Here is a 21866-nt window from a genome sequence, read left to right as displayed (position 1 = left end):
CGCGTCGTGGTGCATTCCACTTAGTCATTTGCTTCACTGAGTTACCATGGGAAGTGTAGTCTCTGCAATTCTGCCTGTTCCTAGTTAGATGTTTGGAAGGTTTTAAGAGCCCAAAGCTGTTTGTTTTGAATTACTGTAGTCTTTTATTGTCTCCAGATTCCGAAGACTGTCTATATGCACTTTACAAACACCACTTGGCACGAGCCTGTTAGTGCTGAATTTGCTGGTTTTTAACACCACGTTTGAGTCTCCCAAGGTTTTATATATTTTCCAGACAGGACTGAGCTCTTCCCTAGGGATAATTAGCTAAAGAGAAAGGCTGGGAAGGGAGAAACTAATGTTTGGCAAAACTAGTTAAGTGTTTTTCTCAGCTAAACCTTTGACTGTGGGGTACAAACTCCAGCGCTTGGGAGGTAAAGGCAAAAGCATTTCTATGAATTTGAGGCCAGCCTGGTCTAAATAGGGAATTCCAAGACTGTCTGGGATACAAAAGAAACCCTGTTTCTGTTTCCCCTCCACCCCAGTTTAGTTGGGCATGAAACTAAAAAAAATCCCATTTCTCAGCTGGGTGGTGGTAGAGTATGCCTTTAATCCCAGGAATCAGGAGTCAGAGGCAGGCAGATCTCTGAGTTCAAGGCCAGCCTGGTCTACAGAGCTAGATCCAGGAGAACCAAGGCTACACAGAGAAACCCTATCTTGAAAAGTCAAAAAAGGCCAAAAAACAAAATTAAATTAAACAACACCTCATTTCTCATGCTATCCAGACTGAAAGAATGAGGCAGTGCCAATCCTGGACATAAACAGCCTACCTGATCCTGTCTGGTTGTTGGCAAATCAAGAAAATTTGGTTCTTCTCTCTCAGCAGATAGAGGCATCTTGTTGCCTGAGCAGGCTGGAGACTGCTTGGCAGAACGGGGGGGTGGGGGGGGTGGGGGGGAGGCAGTAAATCTGGTCCGAGCTCTACTATTCCTAGCAACTTCCTTCTGGAAGCCAGGACTCAGCAGAATGTAGATCTGTGATCTGTCTCACATTTTGTCACTTTGTGACATTATTCAGGGACCTAAACCAGAAATTTCTAACCCTTGACCCACCATTCAAACCTTCATGTCTATCTTTGCAAAAGCGTTCTCTTCCCAACATACCCCCAAAGTATGGCAGTTCACAGTAAGTCAGTAGTGATGATGATAATAATAATAATAATAATAATAATAATAATAGCTACCATTTATTGAGCACCTACTCTATTGTGTGCCAGGCACTGTGCTGGGCACTTTTCGTACAATATCTAATTTAAATCCTCACAACAACCCTGTGAGGTAGGTATTATTATCATCATTTTACATATGGGAGGACTGAGGCTCCAGAGAGGTTAAATAACTCTATTACACAACCAAAAATGATAGAGCTGGAATTCAAAACCAAACCAACCTGACTCCAAATCCCATGCTCTGTAAATCAAGAAGGGGAAAGGAACAGCTGAACTTCAGAAAGTGTCAGAATGGAAGGGTGTGATATGGTGACTAATACCATGTAGGAAGAAGGAATTTAAGCCCATAAATGTTTCTGGCTGGTGGGCCCATGTATATTGTAATGAAGGTCACCAGGATGGGAATTCAAGAGAAATAATACTTGGACATGCCTGTAGAGATGTCCAGTGGACAATTAAAAAAAAAAAAATCTAAAGAGAAGGAGGGGGAAGCTGGGGTTGGAAATACTGATTTAGAAATGGCCAGCATTATCAACAGCAATTGAGAATGGATAACACTATTGCGGGAGTGGGAAAGAAAGAGAAGTGAGCCAAAGATGGGCTATGGAAACCCGGGCATCCCATGCATGAGCGCTGTGGAGGAGCTCTCAAGAGAATAGGACAAAGCAGAGTCAGACCTAAAGGCAGGGAAGGCCGAGTCATGCTTCTAACATAGCCCTTTGGAGATATTCGTTAAATGAACGAATGTCAAAATATCCCCCATCTCAGTTTGCCCCCAGAGCAGGGCCAAGGGCATCTTGATAGGGGAGGCATTTGCTGGGGATGAACCCAGGGTATACCTGGCAAGCACTCCACTACAGAGCTATGTCCCCAGCTGATACCTCTGCCCTGAAAATAAGAGTCTGGGTAAATCAGTAGAGTTTATAGGAGAGCTTTAAAGAGAATATTGTGATCTACGGTGGAAAACAATGTTAAAATAACGAACTGTGTGGAAGTCCCAGAAGTCTTCTTTCGTAACTTCAAGTGGTCTGCACTTCCTGACTCTGTTCCCAGCTCTCATGGTGAAGATGAAGGCAGAACAGGGCATAAGGATATGTGGGTGCAGGCGGGAAGAGTGACCTGCCAGGTACCTCTGTTGAGCCCCAGCTTTTGGGCTTTATCCAAGTACAAAGGTACTAGGAACATGTGTGGGAGGCTTGAGGGCTAGCAGGAAGGGCAGCCAGGGACCAGCCCTACTATCAGGATGACTTGGAGAAAGGGTCCAGCCCTCTAGGCAGGGACCAGCCCTGAAGCTTACGTAAACTTGCATAGGCGTGTTCGTGTGCATGTGTGTGAGATGAGCCACGAGTGTGTATCTATGTGTGTGTATGTTGGGGGGGGGGAGCAAACTTCTCTACTTCTCTCTGGAAAGAACAGTCTGTCATGCATGAAAGAGGCTGAGGTTCTTCCCAGAAGCCTAGTGACCTTGCAGTGTGGGTGTGGGGCCTGGCCATCCTTGGGAAGCCCGAGGAGCTGCTGAAGCAGAGTTCCTGGTCTCCTTGGAGGAAGGGCCTCCCTTTCCTGGGGGCTCACAGAAAGTCAAAGAGCCCGAAATTCTTGGCTGCTCCAGGCCCAGGGAAATTTGAAGGAAGAAAAAAGAAGAAAAAAGTTTCAGGCCCAGAAGTTAGATGAGCCTGTTGGTTAGTAGAGTTAGATCTGAGGGAACCAGCACACAGGACAGGTATGGATGGGGGTCCAGACCCAGCAGAGATAGTCCCTGGAAGCCACAAGTGGCCCTGGAACCAGAAGGGGACTCTCTGGGCTCTCTTGGGCCTGGGTCCAAGCAGGGGCAGACAGCATGGATGCCTAGTAGAGGTGGCTACAGCTGGAGGGTGAAGGACTGAAGCAGCAGGCAGGACGGTTAGAAAGGGAGAGACCACTTTTGGTGTCACTATGGTGGGGTAGAATCAAGACCTCTGCATACATGCTTGAGGAAGTGGGCAGAAGGGTACCGAAGGGAGAGAAGTGGGCACAAGGTGTGGCACCACTGGTCAGCTCCTAAGTGTGAGAGCAGAGCAGCAAGAAGACCAGCAGTGCAGAGCCAGGGACGTAAAAAAATCCTGGGAAGCCCGGAACTGGGTGGAATGGGGGCTGGTTAGTGGGCAGAGGCACCAGCTGGGCCAGAGGCAGGTTAGGGGTGTAGCATGGATGAGCAGAGATCCCTCATCCTTGCTGCTACCTGCAAGCAGTAGCAGTTAGTTCCATTTATTTCCCTTTCAGGTACCAAAGTAAAAAAAAAAAAAAAAAAAAAAAGACCGACTGATGGAGAAAGGGATGCAGCCGACTGGGGGTTGGGGGCGGGAGAGGGACCCTGATCACATCACATCCACAAAGAACTCACTGGGGTTTCCCATTGCCATGCGGAAGGACTGTCTGCTGGCCGTCAGTTCCGGGGGCACCGAGGCCAGGTCACGGCCTGGAGGGGCTCCTGGGGGCCCCATGGCTGCAGGTGGTGGGGTCATCATCAGCATTGGGGGACCGTAGAGAGGGGGCACTCCGGGCGGGCCATAGCTCGGGTGCGTGTGGTGGCTGCGCAGACTGCTGGTAAGCGAATGGTGGCTGCGGTGGCTGTGCTCGCTGGCTGCTGGACCCGAGCGCTCGCTTGGCGCCCGCTCCCGAGGCCCTCGCAGACTGCTGCGTGTAGTGTGGTCTGACTCACTGCCACTACCACCTGACTTGGAGTCCCCGGCTTTTGGGTCCTTCTCCTTGCGCCGGTCGCTGCCACTTCGATTGGAGCCACTGCTCCGACTGCCTGTAGGGAAGAAGCGAGCCCAGGACGGAGGTGCAGAGGTGGCCTGGGTCCCCTGCAGATCCCTTCTGGCCGGGTCTCTGACTTACCTTCACTGTGCTGACTGCTGGCGCTGCCCCCGCCGTAGCTGTAGCCCAGTTCTGGGAAGCCTGGGTGTGGGTTGTAGGGATGAGGCGGTGGTGGGTACTGGTAAGGGAAAGCCATAGGCCAAGGGGCAGCCCCTGGGTGCGGCAAAGGAGCCAGTGTGTCCTGGTCAGAGGCGCCACTGGAGCCATCATGGTCGTGAAGTGACAGGTTGGCCATGTCTGTGGGAAGAGAACTCGGTGAACTGGTCTATTTTATAGCCCACACCCACAATCAGGTCTCCATGGACTGCAGGCAACAGAGTTAAAGTTTCTGGCCTACACATCTCGTTGGCCACTCCCAATAGCTCTACAGCCAATCCCCACATCTAATGCTCAACGCCTTCAAGATCGCTCCCTAAGTACAGGGAAGGCTGAGTGAGGAAAGAGAAGTACAGGGAAGGCTGAGTGAGGAAAGAGACCTGATATGGGTTGGAGCCCAACCTAAGCTACATGGTAGGTTTGAAAACGTCCTCAAAAAAATAAAAACTCAAAAATGAGACAAAACAAAGTAAAAATAAAACAAAGCAACAAAGGAAAAATCCCCACCCACCCCTCACCTCTTTCTCTCTCTCTCTCTCTCTCTCTCTTTTAATTTCCGAGTCAGGATTTCTCTGTGTAGCCCTGGCTGGAACTCACTCTGTAGATCAGTGGATCAGGCTGGCCTCAAACTCAGAGATCTTCGTGAGTACTGGGATAAAAGGCATGAGCCACCATGCTGGCCACCCCTCCCCTCTTATTTTGCTATTTTCTCTTCAGTTGAGAGGGAATAAAAGAAGACTGGGAATGTAGAAGACTGAAGTACTAGAAGTCTCAATGTATTGTGCTATGGTCATTAAACACACTGCAGAGCAACCCCCAAAAGATGTAACCATGGCTTCTCTAGGCAAGGGAACAAAAGTCCAGAGAGGTTAAACGAGCACCCTGAGTTAACCTGAGCTGTGGGCAGAGCAGAAGCGGAGAGGTGCTCTTACTCTTGCCTTTCAGATTAATTAGGAAGGGGAATGTGTGGGAAAACTGAGGTGAACGTGTGACCTCTCCTCCCCCAGAGCAAATAATAACAGCAATAGTAATAATAATATGATGATGATGACTTATTAAAGCCCAGAATGAGGCTGGAGAGACAACTCAGCAGTTAAGAGCATTTGCTGTTCTTACAGAGGATCTGGGTTTGATTCCCAGCAGCCATACAGTGGCTCACAACCATCTATAGCTCCAGGGATCCAGTGATGGTGTCTTGCTTTTCTGGGCACTGCACGCACACGGTGCACAGATATACATATAGGCAAAAGACTCATATGAAAAAAATAAAAAAAGAAATAAACATTAAAAAAAATTTTGAGGATGAGCTGGGAGTGGTGGCCGTGCCTTTAATCCCAACACTCAGGAGGCAGAGGTAGGCAGATCTCTCATTTCAGCAGGACTGGGAGGTCAACCATCCCAGACTACACAAAGATAGGGCAGGGGTAATTCAAAGGCGGAGGAGGCCGAATCCTAAATGGACACTTTTTTTTCAGCCTCCTTTATAGAAGGTGCTTGTCCTGATCAGTTTCCTGGTGCTGTTGCAGAGTGAGAATTGGGTAAAGGGCCAGAAAGAACAACTCAGACACCTCCTCTGTGCCATGGACCCTGCTTGAAGCCAGAACTGGCGCCAATTCACTACCAACACTACTTCATGACTTTCTTCATCTCTGGAATTGTGCACTTCCCAGATGCCAGCTTCCCCACAAGAACCTGAATGCCCCTGAGGGAGTACAGAGGGCTCCTAGGACTGACTGCTGCCTAAAACAGACATCCTTTGCTCATATGCACCTGAATTCTGAGAGAGCTGGAACTACCCTAGAGAAGCCAGCTGCAGCGTCAGACCTTCCTCCACGCCCCAAGGTGATCCAGCCAGCTCTGCAGGAAGAAGCCAGGCTTTGGGGCTCTAAAACTGGAGGCTGCCCCCAAGCATCTACCTGGGCGGCATGCAGGCAGTGAGGGAAAGCAGTGGCCTGTGTCGGCTTACACTCAAAACGCTGTGGGTGTCTTTCACCTGTAGGGCACTGTCCTGGGGGCCGACAATAAATCTCAGAACAAGCACACAGTTTCTCACTGAGCCCGCCACACTCCCACCTCAGCAGACTGTGGCCTCTGAAAAGGAAAGGGCTTTTCTGGTGGCACACCCTGAGCTGAGCCTTGGGGGGCCTAGGTGGAGGACCCAGCAGGGCCCAGGAAATAAACATATTTCAAGCAAAACTGCCATAGCTGTTGTGGAAGCTTATATGTTCCAAGAGGTCTGGGGCCCTGGGCAGATGTCTAACAATGACAATAATAACCAATTTCTACGAGCCTACTAAAACTATTGATGGAAGATACACTCAATTTCAGTTATTGGAATGTGAAAATAAAAAAATGAAACTACTCATCAAGTAAATATATGAACCGTAGGCAACTTTTGTGGAGCACTTCTTGTGTGTCATACACTATTCTAAGTGGTTTACATACATGTTATGCCCAAGACAGATCTATGGGATAGGTCCTAGTCTTACTTCCACCTTTGACCTAGAAGTTGAAGCACCTGTTAATGGTCATAGTAAGGGCAGAGCTAACATTTGAACTCAGAACTGTCAGAGTCCATAATCCTATCACAACCCTGTAAGAGCTGCTGAGGGTCAGGGGACCCCACCCCCACCTCCGGGATCCCCCCACCCACTCAGCAAGGGCTGATGTTCTGTACTATCAGCTACTCTAGTCCCAGAAGCATTCTGAGTTAGCCACTGGATATCAGCTAGCAGTTCAGGGGTGAAAGAAAGGGTCTCTCTTCGGCTGTTCTGGACTCACTTGTAGACTAAGCTGGCCTTGAACTCATGAAGATCTGCCTGCCTCTCCAGATGCTGGGATTACAGGCGTGCACCACTGTGCCTGGTGAAAGAAAGCTCTTTTGGGCAGAGGTGGCTGCTGGGGCTAGGACTTAGTTGCTGGCATGAACAGCAGTGCCTGTGTGAGGTCCCCTGCAGGCTAATGAGAAGGAAGGCTCTTCATAGGCTTAATTATGCTCAATGGCTTTGCACCATCTCAGGATCAGGTCTAACCTCCTCAGTGCAGCTTATATAGTCCTCTGCAACCTAACCCTGACAGTTTGTCCAGCTTCATTCCATGATCACTCCCAGGGCTCATGGAAAGACCAGGACTCCCTAGCCAATTCATATCCTGACCGGGCAGTACCGCTGGTTCATGAACTAAGGCAGGCACTCTCTTCAGTCTTGCTGAGACAAGGTTTTTGGAGCATCATGTACCTTGAACAGCTCAATTAGAATCAGAAGACCAAGCCTAAGCCTGTCTCCTCTGTTACTAACTGAGGCCTAAGGTAGACCATTTTACACCAATAAATCTACTGTTTCACTTGATAGCACAGATAGTACCTACGCTCATCCCTGACAAGGAAGACTGGGTGGGATGGTAGGATAATACTTCAGAAACCACTGGCACCATGTTAGCACAGAACAGGCACTTGGAGAGTGCCAGGCTCAATGGGGAGATGAAAGACCAATGACGAGGCTAGACGAGGCTATATGGCCTTCAAGCTTTGAGCCAAGACTCCAGCTCTGTTGAGCCTACCTACGTTGCCTGGAGTCAGCTGTCTTATCACAGAGCACATCCTTCTCCCATCCAGGAGACATGCAGGTAGGGGATTCTGGGTGTGGTAGTGGCACAAACTTATAATCCCAACACTCAGGAGGCTGAGGCAGGAGGATTGCTGCAAGTTCAAAATCAAGCTGGCTACACAATGGGTATTAGGTCAGCATGATTTACGTAGCAAGAACCTATCTCAAAAAAAGGAAAAAAAAAAAAGGTGGTTTGGAGGTACGTACTGCCACAGAGGTCACCAAAGATGTAGTAGCACTGCTCTGAAAACGTGATCTTGTTGACAGTATGGCGGATGAAACCGGCTTTCAGTAGGTTGCTGGCATACTTGCGGGCCTCCCGCCGGTCGGTGAATCCTTCCACATTGTGGTACAGCCAGTCCACCACATCTGAGCCTGGAGATAAGGCCGCTGGTTAATTTGGGTTCCTCTGGCCTTACAGAAGCTACGAGGCTGGGGCGATTAAGGACTCAAAGGATGCAGCTGGGCGCATGCCTGTAATGCCAGCACTCTGGGAGGTAGAAGCAGGCGGATATCTGGGAGTCCAAGGCCAGCCTGGTCTACAAAGTGAGTCCAGGACAGCCAAGGCTACACAGAAAAACCCTGTCTCCAAAATACAAAACCACAACAACAAAAAAGTAACCAGAGTAAGACCTTGGGTCCCCCACCCCTGCCCTGCTCCATGACTCCCCACTCTGTCCTTCATCTTGCAGTAAGAATCTCTCACCGATAAAAGCATTGGGAATGGTAATCTTGAGCCACATTCGGTCCCGGACCTCCAACCCTGATTCAGGGGAGGCCATGGCTTTTACGATGGCTGCCATGTCACTGTGGATGGAGAGGTGGAAGTCATCTAGGCCTGGCGGGAGGGGCAGAGTGAGTTAGAAAGAGAGAGCAACACCCTACTTTCCCCACTCAACAATGACAAGCCAGTGCTGACTCCCTGGACAGTTTCCCCTTCTGTGAAAATGAGTATATGAAGGCTAGGTGAGGGAATAATTCAGTGACTTCATGAAGGCATTTAGCACTGGGCAGATGCACATGTTATGACAATAAAAATGAGTGCTCACTTCATGCCACACAGTAATAGCATTCTTAGACCCTCTGACTAAAAGCCCACAGGAACCTAATGAAGCAGATACTGATGGCCCCACTGCCTAAGAGGAAACTGAGGCTGAGTGCCTGTTGGGGAAGGACTGCAGTGTGAGGTATAGTTCCCTCAAAGGCCCTCCCTGATGTCCACGTGGGTCCTCACCCATCCTGCCTGGCCTTGTCTGCTGGGCCAAGGCTTGAGTACTCACGCTCTGTGTCGGGGATGGAGCTGGTGATTGAGGAGCTGGTGGAGGTGATGGTGCTCAAGGAGGGGCTCATGCCATAGGCAGGGAAGGTGCCTGTCATGGCTGCGGTGTGAGAAACCCAGGCTGCGGGGTCAATGGGCCGGATGGGCTCACCTGCAGGGAGGAGGAGGAGTCACAGGCTGCCTACCTTGCCTATTATGGTACCCAACATGTAAGGAGGAGAGAGGAGTAGGGCTTACATATGCCAGCACCAACCTTGGGGATGAATCCCATGTCTACTTACTCCGGGGTAATGTGAAGCAGCCACGAGGACTTGGGTCCCAGCACTTGGCTACAGTCAGAGTGATAGGCCTGAAAACAAGGTTGTCCAACTAAAGGCAGATGTATGAAGGCCAGACCAAGCCTCTTGCCAGAGATGCCTTCCCCATCTTCCCCAGAATCCCATTCCATTCATACCCTGGTTTGTGTACAATCTCCCGAAGTACTCGGACAGCGTCATCGTTACTCATATTCTCAAAGTTGATCTCATTTACCTGAGAAAGAGGGCTAGGAGTGAGAGGACAGGACAGGCAGGGCTCAGGAGGTGGGCAGGGGAGCTGGGGTTCAGAGTTTTCCTCCAGGCTGCAGTGACTTCTCACTATCCTACCTCCCAGGGTAGGCAACCATACCTGTAACAGCATGTCTCCTGGCTCAATGCGCCCGTCAGCCGCCACAGCCCCGCCCTTCATGATGGAGCCGATGTAGATACCTCCATCACCTCGCTCATTGCTTTGGCCCACAATGGAGATGCCCAAGAAGTTATACTTTTCTGCAGAGGATAATTTAATACCTTGAGAAGGCCAGGGTTCCTACTCAAATTCCCAGCTCCTTATTCCCAGGGCAGAAAGGGACAGGACAGTAACTGACGTTACTAACCATGTAAATATCACTGCACAATGTTCCCTTAGACATGCTTTCGTTTTTCCTACTGGTTATGAGGTAGGGACTCTGAATTCAGTTTTACAGACTAGGCAAAACCTGAGATGACTTTCTAGGCCAGTATATGGCAGGAATTAAACTCAGGTTTAAGTTCCCAAGTTAAGCTCTTTCTGTTATATTCAGCTACCCTTAAATGTTTTTTAATTACAGCCAGGTGGTGGTGGCTCATGCCTGTAATCCCAGCATCCCATAGGCAGAGACAGGAGAATCTCTGTGAGTCTGAGGACAGCCTGGCCAACATAGTAAGTTCCAGGACAGCCAGAGCTACACAAAGAAACCCTGTCTCGAAACTGACACCCCCGCCCCCCAAAAAAATCATTATATTATAATCTGTTTTGCTGTGGAAGCACTTTGTGTGTGTGTGAGAGAGAGAGAGGGAGATAGAACTTCTGGGAGCCAGCTTTCTTCCACTTTGTAGGTTCTGCAGACTGAGGAGCAGACCCACCTGCTGAGACAGCTTACCAGGCACCAGCTGTCTTCTAAAGAGCCAGAAGTCAGGGAGTGTGGGTGCAATGACAGGGCTCTGAGAAATCAGTCCCCCCAGGAAATCTCCCAGGGGTTCATGTTCTACTCGAAAGTTCTCTATGTCTGTCTGTTATGGCTCTGGCAATGAAATACTGAAATGATTATGTATCAGTTGATATTTACAAGAGAGCAACTTGAGAACAGGGAACATATCTTTTCCTTCCTGTATTATTCCTAAGACAGGGAACCCAGAGCCTTGTACTATACCACTGGGAACCCACGCCAAGCCCCAGAAAATCTATGTTGCATTTCCCAGAACCCTCTGCTTTCCCAGCACAGGTGTTTGAAAGTATGCGCCAGACTCACCCATGTTGAGAGTAACCGTGATGATATTGAGAGACATGGTGGAGTCTGTGATGCTGCTGAAAGACGAGGACTGGAAGAGATGGTGGCTGTGAGCAGCGGGTGCTGGGGGCCATCTCCCCACCTGGTTCTTCCTCAGCACACCACCCCTACCCACTAAGGTTCCAAACACTGAACCAAACAGAAGGGCTCTGAGGAAGAAAGTGCCATGGTCCTGCCAGGAAAGACTCACAGTCCGCCCTTCTGCTCATCGTGAACTTTTAAGGGCCCATACCCGCTCAATCCGGGAGACTTTCTGCTTCCGTCGCCGCCGCTTGTGTCTTCTCATTAGGCGTGAGGCACTGCTCTGTTCCGTGGAGCTGCTGAACCTGTGGGCCCAAAGTCGTTCCCCACCAGGCTGGCCCAGCCTTGCCCCAGAAGAGGCACAGCAGAGCCCTGGTCCTTCATCCCTCAGACCACATCCCTCCCGAGGGGTTCAGAGGGGTTCAGGGCTCCTCATGGGTCACCTGCCCCACCCCCTCACCCCATCCCTGTACCTATGAACGTCAAGCCCCACCTGCTGGTGGAGTCATCCTCATCTGAGTCAAAGAAGCTGGTAGTCTCCAGCTCACTGCTCATGAGGGTAGATGAGCTGTCATAGCCACCAGGCTCCCGTCGCCGCTCCGGCTTTGCAGTCCCATTGAGCCGGGTTGCTGCAAGGGACATAAGCAGCTGGGTCCATGCAAGACCCAATGCAGGGAAGGAGGGGCCAGGTGTATCCAGAACTCAGGAAGTAGGGGAAAGAGACAGGGAGCTGGCTGGAAGCTGCCAGGAGGGGGCGGAAGTGGAGACCACACACCGTGTTCAGGGCCATCCCTCCGTCGGGGCCGTTCTCGTTGGGCAGACACCAGGGAGTCAGTCTCCGCGTCATTGTCCAGGTTCTCCTGGCTGCCTCCACTAGCGTGAGGGCTGAAGGGTAGAGAGAACTTGGTAGAGAAGAGAGATGACTGGGGGCTCCCTTCCCCAGCCCTGGGTTGAGGGACCCCTTTCCCGTGGGCCACTCCCACCTTCAAGTTACACTTACTGAAAAGACGGGGGTCGAGAGTCCCCAATGCCTCCTGTGCGTTCCATTGAAGGCGGCAGCTCTGACGGGTTGTCGGCACAGAAGGGGGCTGGCTCTGGGTGCGAGCCCTCAGCAGATACCAGCTGCCAAAAAAAAAAAGAGAGAGAGAGTGGTCAACAGGGTGCCAGGGAAAAGCAAGACGCTGCTTCCAGTAGGGCATGAAAAGCTGGAGAGTGAACCAGAGTGGCAGGCCCATGCAAGGGCAGCTGGCCAGGTGCATGAAGGCGAGGGAAAGGCATGGGTTAGTGAAGCAAAACTGGGGCAGAGCGCAAAGGTCAGAAGATGCCAGGTGACAGCAGGTGACTGAAGAGAGATCTTTGAATCTCCACAATGAGTCCCCTTTGCTCCTTCTACTTTTCTCTTTCATGTCATTAAAGGCTAAAGAATCTAGGGTAAGAACTTATTAGAAAACTAAAGGCAGATTCAGCTACGGAAGCATAAAAATCACTAGCTGCAATCTCAGCTATGCCTTTCCTCCCTCTAGCCAACCCAAGGATACAGCTGGAGGCTGAGGGCTCCTTACCCAGGATACCACCCGGCCATTGAAGCAGGGTAGCTTGGCATTGTCATCGGAGATCTCTTCCTTCACCACTCTGCGGGGAAAGAGGAACGTCAAGAAATTTCTGATGTAGGAATGGAGGCTCCTCATAATCCAAGTGGTATGAGATGGAGGCACCAACACAAGGCAGTTGAAGATGTGAGGAGGGACTAGGGACAGCCCCTTAGCACCTCCAGGAAGTAGGACGAAGAGGAAGAAGCGACGGGGAAAAGCTGGAAGCAGGGAACACACTCTGCTCTGGGCCATCCTCTGGCAGGGCCATATCTGGGCCAACTGCCTTGCTAGAGCACCCACCAGGGCACGTCTCAGAACCCCCAGAGTGCTTGTCCTAGTGCAGAATGACTTTCCTTTTCCCCTCTGACCTTCAAGTTGAGGAAAGGCAACACAATTCTTACTGCTCTTCTCTTCTCAACTAGGCATCCTGACTTTGTTCTGAGAGCTGTGGGCAGAGAGTGTAAGAAACCAGGGAAGAGGAGGAGAGAAGGCCTTCAGTGACCATCTGGGTGGTGCCCATCTGTAATGCCAGGCAGCGCTTGGGAGGCTGAAGCAGGAGGATTATGAGGTGAGCCTGGGCTATATAATGAGATTCTCTCCTAAGCAAACTGTAAGGAAGAAAGGAGGCTGTCAGACAGCACACTGCCTGCCTGGTACACGCAGAGCCATTTGACCCAGCGCTACATGAACTGGGCATGCGTGCACTAGAGAGGTGGAGGCAAAAGGATCAGTTTGACGTCACCAGGTCATCCTTAGCTTCAGAGTGAGTTTGAGGCCAGCTTGGGATATGTGAGGCCCCTCACCTACCCCCACCCTCAAGAAAGGGAAGAAAGCTGACGGTGACAATTGCTTTTACTCACTGGACATGTGTCACGGGCCTAGCATTATGCTAAGCACTCGCAGCCTGTCATCCACACTCACAATGACGCTATAAGGGAAGAAGGGTGGGAAATGAAGCCAAGGTTCAGTGATCCTCCTGAACTCACACCACCCACAAGCAGAAAGCTGACGTTTGAATCCTAGAGTGTGTGACTCTGTACTTTTATCTATTGTATTTTTGATTACCATAGTTAGAACATACAGTTTAATGAAAAAAATTAAAAAAAAGAAGCCAGTGGTGGTCCACACCTTTGATCCCATCACTCAGGAGGCAAAGGCAGACAGATCTCTGAGTTTGAGGTCTACAGAATGAGTTCCAGGACAGCCAAGGATATACAGAGAAACCCTGACTCAAGAAAAAAACAAAAACCTATACACACACACACACACATATATACATACACATATATACATAAATTTTACTCTAGCCTCACTAGGTAGATAATAATTCTCATTTCATGAATAAAGAAACATATTTGGTAACTTATTCATGGTTATAATATTAATAGATGGGTCATGACATGCAGTTTGGCCTTGAGAATGACACAGGGGCCAGAAGTTAAGATTCCAACTATGGTTTGGGGCGAGAGATGAGAATGGAAACTGTTGGACTGGCATGCTACCACTCAGCCCAGGAACACAGAGCTAGGCAAAGGTGACCACAGGCTAGAAGAGGACACATGCCGAGAGTGCTGGGAACACAGCTAGGGAGGAAGCTGCAAGGCTCAGTTCCCCCTTACCCTTACAGCAGTTTCCTTAGAGGGGCAATGGGTTTGGCTCCTTGTGATATTCACATTCTTGAACTTACAATGACACTGTCGAGCCAAGCCTACCGCCTTCTTTTCCATCCAGCTCTAGCTCCTGACAATTTCTAATGTCACAACGACCCTAAGTAAGTAGCACACGCCTGTAATCCCGGCACTGAGGAGGTAGAGGCAGGCAGATCTCTGTGAGTTCAAGGCCAGCCTTGGTCTATAAAAGGGAGTCCAGGACAGCCAAGGCTACACAGAGAAACTCTTGTCTTGAAAAAGCAAACAAACAAACAAAAAAAGAAAGTAGTCCAGACCAAGCTACTGGGCTCCCCAAACTTGTAGCCCTGCATGGTAATCTGGGCTCGAGAGAAAAAGGATACATGTGACACACAGCATGGACTCTATGTCCTGTTTTGGGTATGTTCCCTTGCGGTAGGAAGCCCTGGCAAGTGCCTCCACACATATGCCCTATTCTACAGATGCTTCTTCTCTTTCTGGGGGTCACCAACAGGTCTACAAGCCTCTGCTGACCCCCGACTGTCAGCTGGTCTTCAGTAGCTTTGGGGGAGCCTTAGACTGTACCCTTCAGAAGTAGGGCTAGGCAGTCAGGCTCCAGAGAGCAGTCTCACCATTCTTGTCCTCTCCTTTCCACTCAGGCTTCAGTCAGATAAACACAGGCTCAAATCCCAATTCTACCACTTATAGCTCTCTCATCATAGAGTTATCTCTTAACTTATCCAAGTGTCTGCTTTCATCCTGGCAAATGGGATTCTTAGATGGCGGGATGGTCCAAGAATATAATAAAAACCAGTTACTGGCTCTAACTTTTAGTAAGAGCTACACTCCCACATTAAATGTAAGTCCCCTTTTCTTTTAAAAATTTTATTACATTATGTGTATACATGTGTATGGAGGTCAGAGAACAACTTGCAGAAGTTGGTTTTTTTTGTTTTTTTTTTTTTTTTCCTTCTACCATGTGGGTCCTGGGGGTAAAACTCAGGTCATCAGTCTTGGTGGCAAGGGCCTTTATGGACTAAGCCATCACCTTGGCTCTCCCAAGTAATTTGCGAGAGCTAGGTCTACCCCAAGCTTGATAGATATTCTGGAGACTGGATGGGAGTTGGGGAACCCTTAGGCTTCACATTCTGAACCTCTGAGGTTGAGGTTCAGCTTCTTCCTCTGAGGTGCTTTCTCTCTTGTCAGCAAGACTGGCCTAGGCTGGCTGAAGTGCCCTGTTATATTCCCAGTTTCCTAAGGCTTACTATCTTCTGGAGAGGAAAATCTATAAAATGGTCATTTACATAGTATTCCTCACTGTTATGCTCTCTCTCTCCCTCCTCTTTCAAGCACATACACACACACACACACACACACACACACACACACACGTGCACACACACCTATAATGGTGTGATCAAGACTTTAGATTTTAGACTGAGACTCCCTATATCCAAACTCTCACTTCCTATAACTGTGTGACCTAGGGTAAGATACTTAGGTTTTTTTGCATTCTAGTTTCCTCATTTGCAAAGAATATTAGTGCCTATTTCTTAGGCTGGTATGATAATTCAGGGATGAAAGAAGTGCAAAGAATTATGTCACTGTCAGGCAGACTCTAAGTACCTATGATGAGCTTATAAAAATAAAAAAATGAAATAAACTGCAAACAGGATCCTCTGCTATTAGTCCTCTATAATAGTCTTTTGCTCATTTATTGTTGGGGGGTGTGTGTTGGGGGGTGGATTAACCAATTGATCATATCCATTTCATTCTTAGCATTGTTCTCAACCCTGCTGGAACAGCCAACTGATATTTTGCAAAGGGTGCTTCAAGGATCACAGATGCATACAAGATGGCTTCAGGTGGCACATGATAAATGTTTCCTAGTTCAGTAGTTTAATATAACAATTTAGAAATAAATAGAAACAGGTAATTAGGCCTGTAGTTAATATCACATTATTAGTTTAGTCAAGGTAAGAAAAAAAAAGATTGATGTAAAGAAAAATATTCACGAGCAATGAGCAGATGCTCACTTATAACTGTGAGCACCTTATAATAAGGCCTGCTCCCACAACAACCTTGGGAAAGCAGGAAGCAGCCCAGGGTGGTCTGTTTGGGAGGCAGGGGCAGGTGGGGTGGAGATACAAGACTATCCTAATCCCTCCAAGACATCTGTCCCAGCATACCCTGAAATATTACCCCAGTTCTTATTTCTCTCATGCCAGGCTGAGAGTCCCCAACTCTTCCACACAGATCCTTTTCAGGGTTTTCTAACCAGGCACACACACCTGTTCTAGACTAAAGCCAGACAATCATTACCACACAGGAAATCTTCATCCCAGGAGGCAGAACAGAATCAGGAATAGTCAGATGAAATCTCCGCTGTACAAGACACTGACACATACACAATTTCAAGAGCTCATCGAATGCTGAGTTCCAAGGCAGAGGATGACAAATAAACCAGGCAGGAGACAGAAGGTGCTTGCCTCCTGGGGCTTGGAGGGCGGGCCTTGGGAGGGAAGCCAGACTAATGAACACTGGGGAGAAGAAGGTCTCCCCTCACCCAGCTCTGGGGCCTCAGCTGTAAACACAGTGCAGGCCTCAGGCAAGAGCATCAGAGGGACCTTCAGGCCTTGGAGGGCCCAGAAGAGGGGTAGGTGTGTGTGTGTGTGTGTGTGTGTGTGTGTGTGTGTGTGTGTGTGCGTGCGTGTAAGTGCCTTTTCCGTGGCCTTTAGGCCTGCTGTCCAGTTAATGTAGACAATCCTCAGCCCCTTGGAGAGGGGTGTGTGTGTGTGTGTGTGTGTGTGTGTGTGTGTGTGTGTGTGTCTCCCCCCTCTCAGGCCAGCTGCTACAGAACCCTCAGGCTCCAACATTCCAACCTCTCTTAAAGGGGCAGTCCCTACTTCCAAACTGCCCCTCAAAAGCCTTGCAGCTGGGTAGGGAGGGGAAGACATGAGGACGCCAATAGGCCCCCTCCTGGCCTTCCCACCGGAGCTCTGAAGCCCTAAGCAACATCTTCCCCGGACCACCATCTGGAGATGAAAGGCCCCAGCACCTGATTAGTGAGGATTCCTCCTCCGGGTCAGGCAACACCCCATCAGCCCAGGGGAGAGGGGAGACACCAGGTCCAGCATCCAGCCTGGCCCCCAGCTCCTCCTCCTCCAGTTCGAACTCCCACCGGCTAGGGCCTTAGATACAGCACGCTCCAAATAAGGCTCTGAGTTGCAGAGGACTGGGAGGGCAGGCCGAGTGTCAATATACCCTAACTCTATGCTTGGAAGGTGGCACCTGGGGGGAGGACCGAGGGGTCTGGCTTTGACTGGAGTGGAAGGGAGGTATGTTTATGGGGGCCGCTCGTCCGTGGGGAGGTGAGAAGACTGGAATGGTAGGAACCGACTGCTTAAGGGGCAAGGCCTCCAAGAGGAGGCTGGGAGTCCCTCAAAGTCAAGGGGGTCCCAAGCGACCGAGTCGCTCCCTTACTGCAAGCGGGGCCAGAAAGCAGTGCAGGGAGGGAAGTCCGAACTGGCCGCGTTGGCCCCTAGCAGCGGAGCGGCTGGGGCTTCCCGGAGGCGGGGCGGGGGGCCATCCTCACCCAAAATCGTCGTCCATAGACTTAAAGAAGAACTTATAGCTGGGCCGCTGCAGAACGCCCTTAAAGTCCGCCAAGGTGACGCGCTCGGCGGGCAGGGGCAGCTTCACCAGGTACGGCGTCTCCTGCCCATCCAGGTGGTAGATGATCTTGGTCTCGCCCATGGCTCCGGCCTCGGCCCCGCGGCGCGCGGCCTGCTTGGGCAGCGGGGCCGGGCCTCTCCCGGGGAGCTGGGCGCTCGGCGCTCGGCGCGGCCCGCTGCTCAGCCCCGCTTGGCCGCCGGCCGGGACGCCAGCTCCCTTGTTCTCCGGCCGCTCCCGGGTCCCAGCGCCGCCCGCCGCCGCTTCCGCTCCCCACTCCCGGCGCTCCGCTGGCGACCGCGACTCTTCCGGTGGCCTCGGCCCTCCCGGCTCTGGGCCGAGCTCGGCGCGGCCCCGCCCCGCCGCGCCGCGCCCCGCCGCCTAGCCGCGCTGGCTGCGCTCCGCCGACGGCCCGCCCACCCGCCGAGCCGCTCTCGGTTCTTGGCCCTCCAGGTTCGGGCGGCTGGAAATGGAAGTCTCGGCCGGTTGGCCGACTCCGGAGCAGCCGGGACGGGTCATAGGTGCCACCTACTGCGGATGAGAATGGATTTGAAGACCTAACTAACCGGATTCCTGGATGGGGGTGGCTTCGGTTTGGATCTTTGGGTTCTGCTGACAGGACAGTTGCTGTCATCAGACCGTACTAAACTGAGCAAGTTCAAGTTTTTATCCTTACAACCTCCTATGTGTAAGTAGTTTGAGGAATGGATTGAGTGGGTGTGGTGGCGCACGCCTTTAATCCCAGCACTCAGGAGAGGCAGGTGGATCGCTGTGACTTCAAGCCAGCCTGGCCTAGTAGAGAGGTCCAGGTCAGCAGGACTATGTAGGGAATGCCCCTCTCAAAAAAGGTAAAAAAAAAAAAAAAAAAAAAAAAAAAAAAAAAAAAGTGAGGCAGAGGCAGGCAGGTCTCAGAGTTCGAGGTCAACCTGGTCCACAGAGTGAGGCCAGGACAGCCAAGGCCATATACACAGAGAAACCCTGTCTCAAAAAGCCGAAGAAGGAGGAGAAGGAAGAGGAGGGGGAGAGGAGGAGGAGAAATTAGTTAAGAAAGAATGCAAATGGTCATTCACAGCTGGGAAATCCGGAGAGTGGCCCTGCCCAAAGTCCATCTCTTGTCTTGGTCAGTATTTAATATTTAATAAAGCTTGCTTTAAATTTGGCCCTCTCCCTGCAAAACAAAGAAAGAGAGAAAGAAAGGAGGGAGAGAGAAAAAGAGAAAGAGAGAAAAGAAAGAAAGAAAGAAAGAGAAAAAACAGCCAGTCATGGTGGCACACGTCTTTAGCTCCAACACTAGGCTGATCTCCGAGTTCAAGGCCAGCCCATCTACAGCGGGAGTTCCGGGGCAGACAGGGCTACACAGAAAAACCCTGTTCTTGGCCCCACACACTCAAGTATGAAAACGAAACAAAGAAAGAAAGAAAAGAGAGGATGCAAGTAGGAATGATTGAGACAATAGGTGTCAAACCAAAACTACATATAGTCAGTCGGCAGTTTATCTTCTCAGCTGTAACAATGGATGCCAGAGGGTGGCTTTGAAACTCCTGGCAACCCTCCTGCCTCAAGCTTCCTAGTTCTGAGATTACATGCCTGCATTTCAGAACCTATTTCAGTCACCTCTTCTGCTCAGAAACTTCTTCATATTACCCAATATATGTTGTTTTTAAACAAAATCCCAGATGTTCGATTTTACCAATAAGGACTCAAGAGTCAGAGGCTAGGGTGAAAGCCTAGCTCAAAGAGGCAGAGAAAGCACCCAGATGACCTTCCTACTCATCTGATGTCCGAGAAGGAAAAAGCCCCTTCACCCTGTCTTAAAAACCCTTCAAACTCAGTATGCCTTCTTTCTACTTCCTGTGCATCTCTATCCATCTTCCAGACTTCCTCTCACTTTTTTTTTGTTTTATTTGTTTCCTATGTTCACTCCCTATCAACTGCTTGCTCCTCCTCTTGACCTAATTAATTTTAATTAATTTTATTTAATCCTGTTTACAGAAATCTCTTGGATTAAAGGTGTGTGCTAGGGCTGAGCCACACCACAACTAGAAACAGGTTTTTCCAGTTTACAGGCTTGGGTTTCACAGTGTGATCAAGTATTCTGCAACAAATATTCCTTCCTTCCTTCCTTCCTTCCTTCCTTCCTTCCTTCCTTCCTTCTTTCCTTCCTTCCCTTTCTTTCTTTTTCTTCCTTTTCTCTCCATCTCCCTCTTTCTTTCTCTCATCTCTCTTCCTCTTCTTCCTTCCTCCCTTCCTTCCTCCCTTCCTTCCTTCCTTCCTTCCTTCCTTCCTTCCTTCCTTCTTTCTTTTGACATGGTTTCTCTGTGTAGCCCTGGCTGCCCTTTGTAGACCAGGCTGTCCTCACTCAAAGAGATTCACCTGCTTCTCCCTCCCTGAGTGCTCGGATTACAGGCATGCACCACCACACCTGGCCAAATATGCCTTTCATATACCTTCAATATGATACACAAGGCCTTTCATAATCTACTATCAATCTTTCTCTCTAGAGTTTTTTCTCATTACATCATAATACACACATATCAGTAGCAGTTATATACATTTGTTTTCAGTTCATATCCACTGTTTTTTTTTTCTCCAAGTAATGTGTATGCATAGCTAAACAGTATTAAAACTTTTCAAGATTTGTTTTTATATACGTATACGTGCACACATTATGGGTGTCTGGCATGGTCAGAAGACGGTGTCCATCCCTTGAAATTAGTTACAGGAGCTGTGAGACACCTGCTGAAGATGTAGATGTTGGGAACTGAACTCGGGTCCTCCAAAAGAGCTGCAAGACTTCTTAACTGTTGAGCCATTTCTCCAGCCCCAGTACTAAAAATAAGAGTCCAGGATGACTTTTAACTTTCTACTCTCCTACCACTGCTTCTGAAGTGGATGGGATTACAGACATGTGACATAATGCCTATTTTCATGATTTTCACATTCTAGACACTGACTTTCCACTTTTACATTCTTAAAATACTGAAACCATACTTGTTAAATAGTACATAATACTGACAGTATTTTAAGCATCATACTAGGTATACTACTAAGCCTCGCATAGTCCTTGTTTCTTTTACAATTTTTTTGCTTCTCTGGGTTAAACAAACAATTAAATAAACAATTTTTGCTTCCTAAAAATGTAACCACCAACAATTCTTTGCACACATTGCAGTAGTTTTTCAGGACACATCTTGCTCACCCAATCTATTAGGTGATGATCCAGGTTTGTTTGTCCCTGGAACTTTCCCTTCTTTTGCTCTGCTAAACACTGCTTGCTGCCACCATCTGGGTAACTGTCATTCTGGGACGTCTCTGCAGCCCCAAAATTTACTTTACATCTCCTCCAAGCTGGATTTCTTTCTTGGATAATTTATTCCTGTTTTAGTATTGCCTTCTAGTATCTCTTTGAAAAGAAGAATAAACAATGTAATTTTGGTTTTGTTTTCCTAAGACAGAGTCTCTGTGGCTCAGGCTGGCCTTAAAGTAGGATCACAGGCTTGTGACACCACACCTAGAAAGGTTTTTTTTTTTTTTTTTTTTTTTTTTTTTTAAAAAGGGTTTTGTGAATGTAGGCAAAATTCTGCCACTAAATCACAGATTGTTTTTAAGCTGTATATGTAAAATATGACTGAATGTTGGTGAAAAGGCTCAGTGTAAAGTCACAGCTGACAATCTTGAATTTGAACCCTGGGACCCACATGGCAGAAGGAAAATGCCTGCACAAACCCCACAGGCACACTACTGGCACTTGTGTGTTCCCCACCATGTCCACACAAGGACACATACAAAACAGTTAAAAACAAAACAAAAAAACAAAAACAAGCAACAACAACACAACTGAGTTGAAAATAATTTCCCTTCAGAATTTTGAAGGCATTTGTTTTCTAGTACCATTAACAAGTGGTTGGTTTGATATCGTGTCAAGGCATGGCTTTCTTTTTATTCTTTCTAGAAGCCTTTGGAGTGTTCTTTTCATTCCTGGGGCTCTGTGTTGCCCAGGCTGGCTTTTAGTTTCTGGGCTCAAACCATCATCCTGTTTGAGCGTCTGATAAGCTGGGGCAGGC

General features: G+C 49.2%; 1 protein-coding gene across 1 annotated transcript; it reads right to left on the bottom strand.

The window, feature by feature from the left end:
* Positions 1–1206: 1206 nt before the first annotated feature.
* Positions 1207–18086, bottom strand: Dvl3 (dishevelled segment polarity protein 3). The gene is made up of 15 exons (XM_055625055.1): positions 17726–18086; positions 12473–12542; positions 11911–12032; positions 11686–11795; positions 11404–11539; positions 11122–11215; positions 10851–10920; positions 9710–9849; positions 9498–9574; positions 9325–9392; positions 9045–9194; positions 8471–8602; positions 7972–8139; positions 4085–4300; positions 1207–3998 (listed from the first exon to the last, which is right to left on the bottom strand). Exons 1-15 carry the CDS (start codon positions 17884–17886, stop codon positions 3562–3564), a joined length of 2151 nt encoding a protein of 716 aa, XP_055481030.1. The 5' UTR covers positions 17887–18086; the 3' UTR covers positions 1207–3561.
* Positions 18087–21866: the final 3780 nt, after the last annotated feature.

The sequence above is a fragment of the Psammomys obesus genome, unplaced genomic scaffold (assembly GCF_907164565.1).
Source record: "Psammomys obesus unplaced genomic scaffold, mPsaObe1.curated_primary_1811, whole genome shotgun sequence".
Classification (NCBI taxonomy): Eukaryota; Metazoa; Chordata; class Mammalia; order Rodentia; family Muridae; genus Psammomys; species Psammomys obesus.
The sequence above is the reverse complement of the archived record's forward strand: the minus strand, read 5'-3'. Positions and strand labels throughout refer to the sequence as shown.